Source organism: Manacus candei, unplaced genomic scaffold (assembly GCF_025592945.1).
Source record: "Manacus candei isolate 608988 ecotype Guabito, Panama unplaced genomic scaffold, ASM2559294v1 h1tg000014l, whole genome shotgun sequence".
NCBI classification, from domain to species: domain Eukaryota; kingdom Metazoa; phylum Chordata; class Aves; order Passeriformes; family Pipridae; genus Manacus; species Manacus candei.
Window position 1 is genome coordinate 78621067 of NW_026138062.1, and position 13092 is coordinate 78634158.

Here is a 13092-nt window from a genome sequence, read left to right on the forward strand (position 1 = left end):
AATGGCATGGGTGATTAGTGCTGCATCAATCTCCTAAAATTGAGAAAGCACTGTGTTTGTCTTACCTTTATAAGACAGTTTTCAGGCCTAGTTCAATTAAACACTTAAGTTTTTTTTCAGTGTTCAGAATAGCTATGTAAATGTGCAAAAACATCAGCGGAGACTTACTTCAGTACATACATGTTCTTACATTTTCTCCTTATTTTTTTTAGGCTTTACTTTATCATGAATATCCAAGACCTATTTATATTTACAAGGTATATATTGTACTCACAGGCATGTAAAATACAATTTGTCTCATCCAGTGAGTCACCATTAGCTCTTGTTTTTACCTTTCTATAAGCGGATATTTTTAACGTAATCAACTGGAGTTATTTTTACCCAACAATTTATGTAATTGTTTTTAATAAGATCAGTCATATGTCAGACCATCACTATTAATAAAGCTTATTTTCAGATAAAACAAAAATGGAAAAGCCTACATAAAGGAAACATTGCATGAAGAAGAAAATACTTCTCTCCATATAAGGGCAAAATGACCAAAACTTTTGCATTTTCTCTCTTTTTTTTTTTTTTCCCAGTGCTCATGAGGCTTTCAGAAAGATGCTGCTTTTCTCCTAAAGAATTTAAAACCAACTCTACATAATCTGGAAACTTAAACAGAATTAAAAAATAAGTTTGGCAAAAAAGCCAGCGCTCCATCAGAGCAAAAAAAACCCTCACCCTCAACCCCTTCAGAAGACTTGCACCATATACTATGAGGTTTGAACACACACACATCCTTGGTAAAAAATTTCTAATTAATTGTTACAAAGATGCCACTTATAGGCTGATTTTTATGAAATTCAGATCTTAGATAGGGTATGATGTATGAAAATATGTAAAATACTGGTTCATCTCTGTAGCAGTACTTCAATGATGACAACACGCCCAGTTTGGAAACATCAGTCAAAGATAAAACCCTTAAATGCTGAATACTTAAATTCCTCAGAAAGGGAGTAATTTATGAAACAGAAGACAGACAAATCATACACTTTAACATATCCTGAACAGAATATCCACATCTATTTGAGTTAAAGGAAACAATTCCTGCTGTTCATTCAGTTAACCCTCTCCCTTCACTACTAACGAGTTACTTTTAAGCTCTGAGAACGGAGACTTAAACAAACAGGGAGTTCTTCCTTTAACCATTATTGAGCCATTAAGAACCTGGAGTCATGAAAAAAAAAAAAAGGGGAAAACCAAAACTATTTCAAGCTGCTTAAAACATCATTTGAGAGCAGAACTGTGACTGACAGATTAACACAGAAAAATATCACCTTCCATTGTCTGCTTACCCAGTTTGTTGTCTTACAGCTAGTCTCCTTTTGGCAGAGTATCAGCTACACCACATTCCTGTCTTTCAGAGCACATAGTTAACAAACTTCTCACTAAATTTAATATAAAAAGCAGGAAAAATTTCCTAGGGAAAAAAAAAAAAACCCAGAAAGCTCAAACAGGTTTTTTTCCACTAAAATCGGTTTTCCTGAAGTACTCACCAAGCTGAAATAACCACTTCATTCTTCATCTTCAAAATAAACCTCAGGATAGTAAGGCTTGAATTGTGGGAGGAGGAAAAAACAGCAGGGAAATCAAAACTTATTGCTCACAGAATACACCAGTCTAGTGGGTGCCTTCCTGTTATCTCAATAACCACCTGGTTCAGAGAATAACTTGAATTATTAAGTAAAAAGAGCCACTGAGCACACACAATGCAAGATGGAAGGAAGGTCAGCCTGAATCTTCAGATAAACTGGTAGGTGGAGATGAGCTTGAGCTCTCATTGACTGTGGAGCAACAACTTCTGGAGACAGAGCTACCAAGTATTACCAGTACTCTTACAGGTGACAGGGAAGTATATATCTCTAAATGTTGAATTATAAATCCTTACCAGTCCTTGCAACCAAGAGAGGCTAACTTTAAAGAGGATTCTTTCATTACATCAAAATATCCGTGGAGAGTTTTGTACCCTGGGATATATCACCATGGGCCACTTAATTTACTCCTGTGACACAGTCAAAGAGGACTGATTTGAGGTGTACCCAAGCAGATAAAGCTCTGGAGCTCATGTGCTTCTCAGAAGGAATCTGAGGCTTCAACCAGTCATGGTGACAGGCAGCTACAAACCTCAGTGCATGATGGCAAGGAAGGACCTTGGCTGCAATCTGAGTGGCACCAGATACAAGGTGAAAGCTGAATTTTTCTTCGTAATCCGTCAAAAATTCCAAGAGCAGGAGCAAGAAATTGGCTTTCCGTGGGTATTACAAGGAAAAATATTCCAGTCTTGCAAGACAGGCAAGAGTACACTCACCATTGAAACGTAGAGGTGGATTCCAAAAAAGCCCTAATTATTATATTTCTTGAATTTACATGTTCAGCTTACATATTTTGTAGTTTGCTTTTATTAATCTATCACTATATCGAAGAAAATGAGCACAGGACAAATATTCTACCAGTTTCAGAGTATTTATGACCAGGATAAGTTCCTGATTTCAAGACAGAGTAAAATCTAATCTGTCTTCCAGTGTTAAGACTACTGTACAATTGTTTTACAATACAAGCAATGAAACCGTATATGAATTTATTTTCTCCTCCTCAGAGTTTATTTTGCATGTAATTTTACAGTTTATACTTCACATCATACATTTATTCCTTCTCTTGAAAAAAGGTTTGACACAGACGCTTGCCTTGCATTACATTTTGAAACCTGGAACTGGTGCCAGTAAAAAAAACAAACCACCCTATAAAACATATTAGATCAATACAATGTAAATATAACATGTATTAGAAGTTGCTCGTTATTTCACTACAAGAAAAACAATCTGGGGAAAAAAAGAAACAAAGATAATCAGTTCCAGTTGCTAAAACAGTTCTGTATATTTTATTTAAAGTCATAGCGTAACAGGAATGCTTTTATTAGCCCACAACCAAACAATGATCAAACTGGTGTAGAGGAAAATGAAGCATGATCCTAGAGTACTCAACTGCAATATAAGATTCTCTGTCACACAGAACGTATCAGACGGGGGATGTTCACAAAGTCCTTTCAGTGTGAACTCTGCAAAAGACTGTTTTCCATCATGCTGCATTATTCCATCCCTTATTTTGCTTAAGAAGTAAGCCACAAGTAAGCATTCCAAGAACTGTGGATAGATTTTCAGTGTTGGCACAACTATTCAGTAATTTACACAATGGTTCACAAAGGAAACTGGGTAAAATTATGACTTGGAAATGGTCACGGACATCTTCCTCTTTGGCTATTTTAAAAGTTAGAAAATTCAGATTTGTACAAAAGACATTCATTTCAGAACCAATTCAAATTTTTAAATTAATGGAACAAAATAAAGCATGTCTCGTTAATTTGGTATTAATTTTCCAGAATACTCTGCAACATTTTCAAATATACAAAATCTTACTCTTTACAAAAAAAAGTTGTAGCTCATGAAGGAACTCACTTGAATTATCTTAGCAGCACTCCAATAATTAACTATCTTAATTTTAATCAAAAAAACACCTTAATTTGATCACTGTATTTTGAGACTGCTTCTTCATGAGAAGCAATGTTTCAAAAGTCATAAAAGTGCAAGAACATCATCATGTTCCAAGCTGAAAGGCAGCTTCTGGAAGTAGTGAAATCAGTGTTGCAAGGTCCTGATGTCAGTGGAATAAATCCAGTGGGAAGAACTACACTTTAAATACATCTTCCAGTGTGGTATCAGTAAGAACAAAACACACTTCTCACTGAACATTTCAGTGATCTAAATAAAATAGTTGTGTAAATTTTTGTCCAGCTGTAGCAAGTGAGATGGACAAACTAAGTGATTTGGGTGGGAGCAAACAAGCAACACACACAAGAGCATCAGCCAGGTCGCCAGTCGATCGGCCGGCTCGTTCTGCTGTTCAGCATTATTTGTGCATTTTTAATTACATAGAAAATGGCAAAGTACGATACTCTCAGAGGACCTTCTCATCCATTTGGATAAACATTTCTAATTCCATGCTGGACTTCATTGAAGAAGAGGAGCCTCAAATTAGGTCCCACAAACCATTAAGGCTGCCTTTTAGCCAAAAACTTCTGTTTTATTTAAGCAAACTACTTACTTTTAGTAAGAAGAATTCATATATAATGAACATTTGAATTCACTATCAAAATGAGGATCACAAGAAATTACAAACTTTGGAGCAGGATCACTCTTATTATTCCTGATAAAATTCTGTAAACAACAGTTTAATTGAGAATACCTGCTGCTCTGCAACACCTTAAGTGTAATTTTGTACTACTAGAACTACAAACCCAACATTTTCCTTTCTGCCTCTTTGTAGAGTTTCCTCAAAAGAGGATCTAGCAAGTCAAGAGCTCTGCAATTATATGTGAATATTAATCTTACATTTTAAACACCTAATATTACTATACTCAGTTTCAGAAAGCCTCCTTAGAGCAAGTTTTGTTATACTTAGTACTAGCACAGTGTTTCAGCACTTCTTCTATGACTTGCTTCTTCAGTGGCAGTTACAGAGAACTTCATTTTGGGATATCCATATTCTGAAGCACAAGAGCCACTCTGCTTGGAATGTACACCTAGTGAAAATATGACAAGAACACGATTAGCTGAAAAAAGCATATACCTTTACAGGAGACCACTTCGAAATAACAGTTTGTTTAAAAAAAAAAATTAACTGCTCAAAATCTGTCATTTGTGCACTGTTGTGGGTCATCACGTTTTTAAAGAACGACTGCTTAGTCCCCAGCATTTGAATTACACGAGATAACCTAAAAATTTAAAAGACAGCTTGATTGCAACCTCTTTTCTATTTTTTTTTTTTGTTTTTTAATGCATGTATTTTACCTTGATCTATTTTAGGTGGTTACCAGTAGAGGGCCTCGTTGACTCACAATGACCGGTTTCAAAAACCTGAGGACATGTGGGTCAATAGACCGTACGATGACAAATGACAAAGTTTCACAACACCCTTCTGCTGTGAATTAAAGCTGCCCCAAGGTCTGTGATGTCATTTCATACAGGTAAATACCAGCAACATGACACAGCAGCATATTCTTCTCACTCTTGGCACCTATGGAATGTCAGTGTCCCAACAATAAAACCCACTTTCAAGACCGGACAGAATCAAAATTAACCACTTAAATTATCACATTTTCTTGCCCTTTTTCCTGGATACCATGAGAAAAACCTAAACACATATAATCAAAAAACTCCTCATAGATCACACAGAAGAACTTGTGGCAATATATTTTACATGACATTCCTTGCAAGCAGAGTAGAGTCACAATCTGCAAACAAGACCGATATGTACTATCTCCCAATTACCTTGATATATGGTACTCCATCAATTGTCAAGTCTATGAATGTGTTCTCTGAGTAAGTCAATAAAAATGCAATTATAAAAGGTAACACAAGATTGAAGATTATTGGCTTCATTCTGACAACGTCCTCTTTCAGGCTACCCTTCATCCCTGTGGAATGCCTAATATTCTGCAATTCCAGCTGTGTTATCTGCTAACTAGAGCCTGATGGTATGAAAGGCTTTCATTGTTTTCAAAACAGAATAAAGCAATGAAGCAAAAAGCTTTAGGAAAAGGAGAAAAAGGAAAAGAACAGCTGATCTTCATTGAACCAGACAGAGCTATGTCCAGTGCTTCTTGAAAGACAGTGAACATAATGATTTCCCCTTAAGGTTTCAGTGATAAATAGCTTCTATAAATCTGTGCAGGAGAGGAAATACCTAATGAAGTCAGCTACCTCAAAACATATAGATGAAGGAGAGATTTTGAAATTGTGTATTGAGAAATTCAGCGCTCTGGGTTTGAAAAATGAAGTGAGAAGGGAGAAGGAACAAACAGAAATAAGTTTTCTAACAGAGAATTTGCAAAATGTTACTTCAGTTAAGGGAATAAAAATTAACATTAATACAGGACACAGCAATTCTCAATTATATTCTGGTCAATATGTCAGATCTTCGGAGGAGTAAATTAGCCCAGCTCCGTTAAAGTCAATTTACATCAGCTGAGAGAGGATCTGGGAGCAGTGAGGAAGCATCCCACTCCAACCACTTCACTGCCAATCAGAATTTTAAAACTGGCTTAAGCACAATTTCAGAACTTGTGCAGATGACTGTATTTAGACTAACGACAGATATGTTTTCCATTTGCCATGAAGGTATGTATCTGCCAGCTTATTACTTTAGTCACCTGTTTCTTCCTTACCTAGGCAAATTCAATATGCATTTTAGTGTCTTTTTTTTTGTCTTGGTGGTCTCCTTGCTAAATCATAGAATAGCTACATATGGCACTATCTCCTAATCTCAACTTATTTCGTTGATCAGTGCAACCATCTCCAAGGCTGTTTACTACAAAAAGCAACAGTTAAGGCATGAACAATGAATAAATATTAATTATTGATTAATAATCACAAATAAGATGATTAATTATTCATTACACTGGTGTAAATTTTTTTAGAAAGGAAAAATACTACACAAGTATTTGATAATTCCTGTTACAAATATATAGGTAGTATTTCTCCTTCCCAGCCCACTGGTATTTCAAGAAATACAACAGTGAATGTGCTCTGGTCTTTATTATTTATTTGAACAGACAGAACTCAGAACATTTGTGTAATGGACTGAGGGAGATATAGATCTATCTATAAATAGATTAGTAAAAGTACATAGAGGTGTCCTGATTAAAACCATTATTGGAAATCTCAGTATTCATCAGTAAGAGACATTATGAGAGATGTGCAATTTTTGACTTTTCCCATACCCTGGGAAGAGGGTCTCAGAAGTTTATTTTGTTGCTGAATTATATACTTCCAATTACCTGCTTCAGTTCTATTGATTTCTGCTCTTCTAACCTGCTGCTTCTGATCACAAGGTTTTTCTCATTCACGTCTCCTTCACCATTTCACAAGGCTCACTTGATGAACGTGGACAGAAGTGAAAGCCCAAAGAACAGAGTACTAAAGAGAATGTAATCTCAACTAACCCATGTCTTGACTATCCTTCAGCCAAACCACCCTCACAAGCTCTCTTCTGTTTCAAGCTGTCAGTTCATCTTGAACATCCTTCTCAGCGCTTTCCTCCCCTCCAGGCTCACCCATGTTGGAAAGGGCCTCAGGAAGCCCAGATTCCTTGAGCTCTGAAGTCAATCCAGGTTATTCAGGGCTTGAGATATCTCAGTGAATCATCTCTCTACTTTCTGTACCGATTGCTTAATTATTACCTCAAGTCCTCTAAGGTGTTACATAAAATCTGCTATTTTAGGAAGCCATAAAGACATCTAAAAACACACATATGAAGCCTCATAAGGCCTTTTCTGATAGGGGACTAGAATATGGAGACTGGAAAACATCAGGTCTGTTTGGGACAGTTAGGATGACTCAGCTTTAAAGATGAAGTTTTTGACAAAGTTAACGTTCAAACATTTAGCCATCAAATAATATTGAAATATTCTTTTTTCCTCAATGGAATATTTGGCAGGAATGAAGTAGAGTAACTGTGGTTGACTTCACCAGCAGATGTGCTACCAGAGAGGATGATGGAGGATAGGAATCTTGTTTATAAGTCAAATACAAAACTTTTTTTTATTATCCCCTTTGACCTTTTTTTATACTGCATGTCCATTTAGGCTATGAGTAAGTTACACTGTCTGAAACTAGGCAAACCCCACAAAGATTAAGGCTTCTGGCACTAAAATAGCATAGCCACACACAGAGGCAAAACAAAAAAAAAAACAAAACCAAAAAGAGGTTTATTATAATCAACCTCTTTTCCACCAACACACATATGGAGTTCTATTAAGATCATAGTCTATTCATGATGGCTAATTCAAAACCAGGGAAAAAAACCTGGTACTACTACTGGCCAGAAAAATGAGATGCTTTTCAGCCAAATGATTACTCATATTTTTTTTTCCCTGTGAATACCCAGACAATTTCAAGAAAAAAAAAAAGCAATTAAAAAGCTAAGAAGAATACAGGAACACCACGTGTAGGGAGCACTTGTGAACAGCAGCAACTATAAGCAGAAACCTCACCTTACATATTCTAGGAGAGGACTAAAAGACACAGCAATGCCCAAATGTATCTAAAACCCCACAAGCAAGAGGTTCTGCAAATGACAACTGCAACTTTCAGTTCTGTCAGACTAATTCAGGACCAGCTGCAAGCACAACTGAAATTGGCTGGAACTCCAACGAACTCCTCTTCACCCTACTTTCAGGACTGGAAAACACCAAGTCCTAAAAATAATTTCAAGGTCATTTTGTAACAGATGGGAGAATTACTAGAACTCAGAGCTAGATCAGGCACTGCAGAAAAATATTTGATAGCACATATTGCAGCTGGTAGATGCAGAAGGCAATGTCACAAGAGTCTGTGCCAACACTATTCCAAACTTTTAATTAAAATGAGGGCTTTAGATAATCTCATGTCTCTGTATCACTACTAATTGTCAGACACTGACACTATTCTGAGAATATAATTAACCATCAATGAATAAAATAGACGGTAGCTTTTGCTTTTTGACTATAATTTACTATACAAAACCTCAGACATTTTGGTTATCATTTTGCTAGATATTGCACATGACAAAGGAGGTATGCTTAAAATAAGGTGAAGTTCTGCCTTTCAATTTGTTTTTTCAATTTTACAGCTGAACAGAATGAATATGCAGAAAATAATTTCTTAGACTGTCTTGCTTCATTTATGTAAAAGAAGACCATATACTGCACAGGCTGTATCTCAGAATTCCTCCTCTATTATCTTCTGCACTCTTTTTCCAGTTTATGAAAGGGTACTTTTTTAAAAAAGACAAGGAAAACCCCTGACAAACAAGTAGACTGAAAAATAAGATAGGATGAAACAAAATTACCGACAGAGTAACTTTGGAATCATTGCATTTGCTGGTGGTTTTAAGAAGCCAAACGATCGATGAAGATGAGCAAATGAATCTATAAGTCTTAATCATCAAGAGGTAAAAATAACAAAAGACCTTTCTGGTAATGAAGTCTTGCTGATTCCCTCAGTTAGAACAGTTAAGTTTCTAGCTACAAACATTCTTTCATTTAATCTGTATATCTGTGCATGGCAGGGGAGAAAACAGTTAAAGATTACATCAGACCCTTAAAATTCAATACATAAATCCTTATCGTGAAAGTTATTCAAATCAGTTTTCAAAGCTAAGGTCACTAAAAGCTTTTAGATCATTTCACTCTATGTGAGTACTTTAATCTGTCAATAGACTCAAGGAGGCAGGAAGTTGCACTTTGACCTTGAATAGTACACATTAAACTCAAGGTTAAAAACCCAACCCTGTAATAAAGATACTCTTAAAATAAACTATATAATTTCAATTTCATTTAATGTGATAAGATTATATCAGTGAATTCCAAAAATAATCAGAAAAAGACAGCACTGGAGACAGGAGAAAAAGAATACTTTGACATGTATTTGTTTTTTAACTAACTGAAATGAACGACAGAAAAAGTAAACCTAAAAGTTGAACTATGTTAAACAATTATATTTCTTGATAAACCATATACTACTTTTCCAATGACACAACATACTCTGTAATATTCCATTTAATCTTCTTATTACTCAAGTCTGTTGATCCATGAAGTACAAACCTCACCATTTTCACATAAATCCTAACTTTTGCTGTGATCCAAAAAAAAATTTACTAGGACACACATTGATATCTAGTTCTTTTTTACAGCAAAATTCAGTCAAGTTGGAGACTTTAGAAAAGACCAACAAAATATTTTGAATGACACGTGTTATAAAAAAAATCATTGCTTTTCTTCCTCCTGCCCCAAATCTAAGTTTCACATCCAACTATAAAAGCAAAGTAACTAAACAAATTATTTCATCCCTTAAGGGGCATTAGGATCTGACTGGAGTTGAAATGTGTGTGCAGCACTTAATTTACATCTTACAAAGAGATGATAAGACATAAAAAACAGAAGCCTTGAAAAAAGCACACATCTTTTATAAAACATACCCCAAAAAGCTATTATAAGAATAATACAGTGGAGATGTAAACAGAAATAAAGCTGTGCTAAAAAGAATCTATTCTTACAGTGACAGAACGGTTCACAGCTTATTAGAAAGTTTGATAATGTGGAAAGTTATGCACATTTCATACATTTGTTAATAACCAAGAACAGAACAAGCAGTGAAATGGAAAAAAAATTATAATAATTATTTACATAAGTCATACAACAAAGAACTTTTTTGTGCATTTTTCTATGCAGTTTTCAAGGTTTGTCTGATGACTTTGAAATCCGGCCCTTTAGAGCTTCACTAAACAAGCCTGAAAATTTTACAGAGAAAGGCCTAGCAGTGCTTAAAAAAGCTTCCTCTTCATCCAGGGTTCTTTGCACCAAGAATTTCACATCTCTCTTTTCTGATTTTGCTATGTCACCTTGAATATTTCTTTTATTAGGTGATGTTTCCAGAATGAATCCTGTCACATTTCATCTTCTATTTTCGTAACACATTTGTGTGCTATTTAAGCTTGACTTGAGAAACAGAATTATTGCATGTGATTTCATTTTGTCACAACCCTCTGGGCATGTTTTGCTGACAATGTTTACTTACACACCTTAAGGGAGGTGTATCTGTCATTAAAAAATTACTTCTTTGAAGTTTGTGGTAGAGGAAGAGCTAGAATTTTTGAAGCAATAAACTAAAGTCTCATGTATTGTGTAAAGAGAATAAAATAATCGTTAAACAGCAGGAAAAGAACTTCTATGAGTTTATTGGGGTGGCATCATATGCTTTTTGAAAAGAAGTTGGAAGGGAAGACTTCTACTTGGATTTTAGAAACTGTTATTAAGACTAAAGCAACTCCCAAGCAGGACAAATTACCCAAGAACTTGGATGCAAATTGCTATTTAAAATAAAACATCTCTGTTTTACTGCAAAACAGCTGCTGGAGGCATTTACTGGAACCTTTGCTCTTTCTTAGCTGAAGATCTATCCTGCTGAATTTAGTCCAGTTTTCCAGATTTTTTCAACTTGCTTACTTTTCCTCTGTGTCCTTTTGTGAGTATTTTACCTTTATTTGGTGCCATCCTCTGGGGGGGTCGCTGGAGGTGCTCTGTGAATTGAATTGCTGAAGGACACAAGAGAAAGTTTACCTGACCCACACTGCTGGGTTTCTTTCTAACCTACAGGTTGCCATTGCCATGCCACAGCTTATGCTGCAAAAGTGCATTTGCTGCTTCGTTTGTCACATGCCTTATCTTCCACATGCTCCTGGCAAACAGCATCTTCACATTTGTTTTTCCCCCTGTCTTCAACGACTTGCACTCACCATCTAACAGGCTAAATGTGAACTGAACATTCCAAATTCCAGTTAATTGGCTCGCAAAAGTTCAGTTAGTGGTAGATAATGAAGATGCTCTCCAGTCACCAAGGCAAGGTATTTGAATTGGACACATGAAGCAAGAACTCTGGAGGCATTAATTTGCTACATAACCTCACGTTTCTTTGCCTGCAAATTAGCACAAATACTTACCCACACTTTGAGGGCATTGTCACATGCATACACTTTAAAAAAAAAAAAAAACCACCCCAAAATATTCCCAAGATCCTTTACACCAAGTACAACAAAAGCACAAGAATTCTTTCATGTCATGAAACTATATTTTAAATCAAGCAAATGAAAGAAATGCCAATATTCTGAATGCAATGAAAGAAAGAGAGAGATCAAAAGTGACAATAATTCTCAGGAGTTTAGATCTTATGAGAAACGTTAAGAAGTGACACTAGAAATTCATGTCTCCATTCTGTCATGGAAGAGGAGTGGCTCTCACAAATCATTTTTGTAGGCTAAGATTACAAGTGTAAGTTATTTATAAGTGTTTATATGTATCAATGCACCTAGGCATGGAGACGCACACCCCTTCACCCATATACATGTTTTAGATATAAAAATCTTCTCAGTGATATATGCATTTTCAGAATCTTTTCACTGATCTCTTGCCTTAATTCACAGCCTTTTTGCATCTTATTTTCTTGTGCATGTGAACATACAACCACATACATATATGTGAAAACTTACAAAGAGTGGGAAACACGTGCATATATGTATACATATATAAAGAATAGGAAAAATGACATTTTAAAATTGTTAATTGTGGTGATTGATTTCAAGAGTAGTTAAGAAAGGTAGAGTTCTATTAGTGATCATCTCAGCTAACAGAAATTGTATGCAAGGATGTGCTTCCCACTCCATCTCAAGTGATTTGTGGGAAAGTCTTTATCCATTATTCATATCACTTTAGGACTGCAAAGTCTTAAAATTCTTGATGTGAACCAAGAAATCCTGTTTCATTTTGCAAGGTTTTTCTGTAAACTGAGGAGGAGAAATGCATGATTTGCTCAAACTTGTATTAGTGGAGTTAAGAATACGACTTTAAGAAAGCCAAGCAAGATTCAGTTTCTACAGAGCTTTAAATCAAAAGCAAGCATGAAGATGGAGCTTCTTAGGCAAGAAAATAAAGCAAATTATAATAATAAAAATGGCAACTCAAAAGCATATCAGTAGGCTTTCATGCATGTTGGCAAGGAGCACCGTGTGCCAGACACTAAAAGAGTGCACAGAAATTTAAAAGTAGTGTTGAAAAAGAAAGATCAGTTAACAGTGTTAGTTATAATCAAACCATAACATTGTTATCTCTCCTGTATTTACACAAAGACTGACTTCAGAAAATAAATTAAAACTACAACCCCCCGAAAATACTGGAATAGACTCCATATTTGTGAAAAACAAACAAGCAAGCAAAAAAGCAAAACTTACACAGATGAAAGTAGAACTAAAAAAAAATAAATCTTGCTTACCATAATTGAATGAGGTCGATAATTGTGAGGAAATTCTTCAGAGAAGTACTCTGTATTGTGGTCCAGCCTTTGATGCCCTCCATATTCTCCAGCATCAGAATCCAGAAGGATTTTATACTTAAAAAAAAAACTGTTAAGGAACTACGCCAAGTTACTTTAAACTGGGAAAGAAATCAAAGCAAAAAATCTAGAA

General features: G+C 35.5%; 1 protein-coding gene across 2 annotated transcripts in view; it reads right to left on the reverse strand.

Annotated features, from left to right (window-relative positions):
• Positions 1 to 2891: 2891 nt before the first annotated feature.
• Positions 2892 to 13092, reverse strand: part of GBE1 (1,4-alpha-glucan branching enzyme 1) — a 144927-nt gene continuing 134726 nt past the window's right edge. Inside the window, exons 15-17 of one of the 2 annotated variants that reach the window (XM_051780127.1) lie at positions 12900 to 13017; positions 11113 to 11169; positions 2892 to 4618 (exon numbers count right to left, since the gene is read on the reverse strand). In XM_051780127.1, coding sequence (XP_051636087.1) covers positions 4562 to 4618; positions 11113 to 11169; positions 12900 to 13017 — 232 coding nt within the window. In that variant the 3' untranslated portion in view covers positions 2892 to 4561. The remainder of the gene's footprint in view (positions 4619 to 11112; positions 11170 to 12899; positions 13018 to 13092) is intronic. The other variant, XM_051780128.1, reaches the window with a different exon arrangement.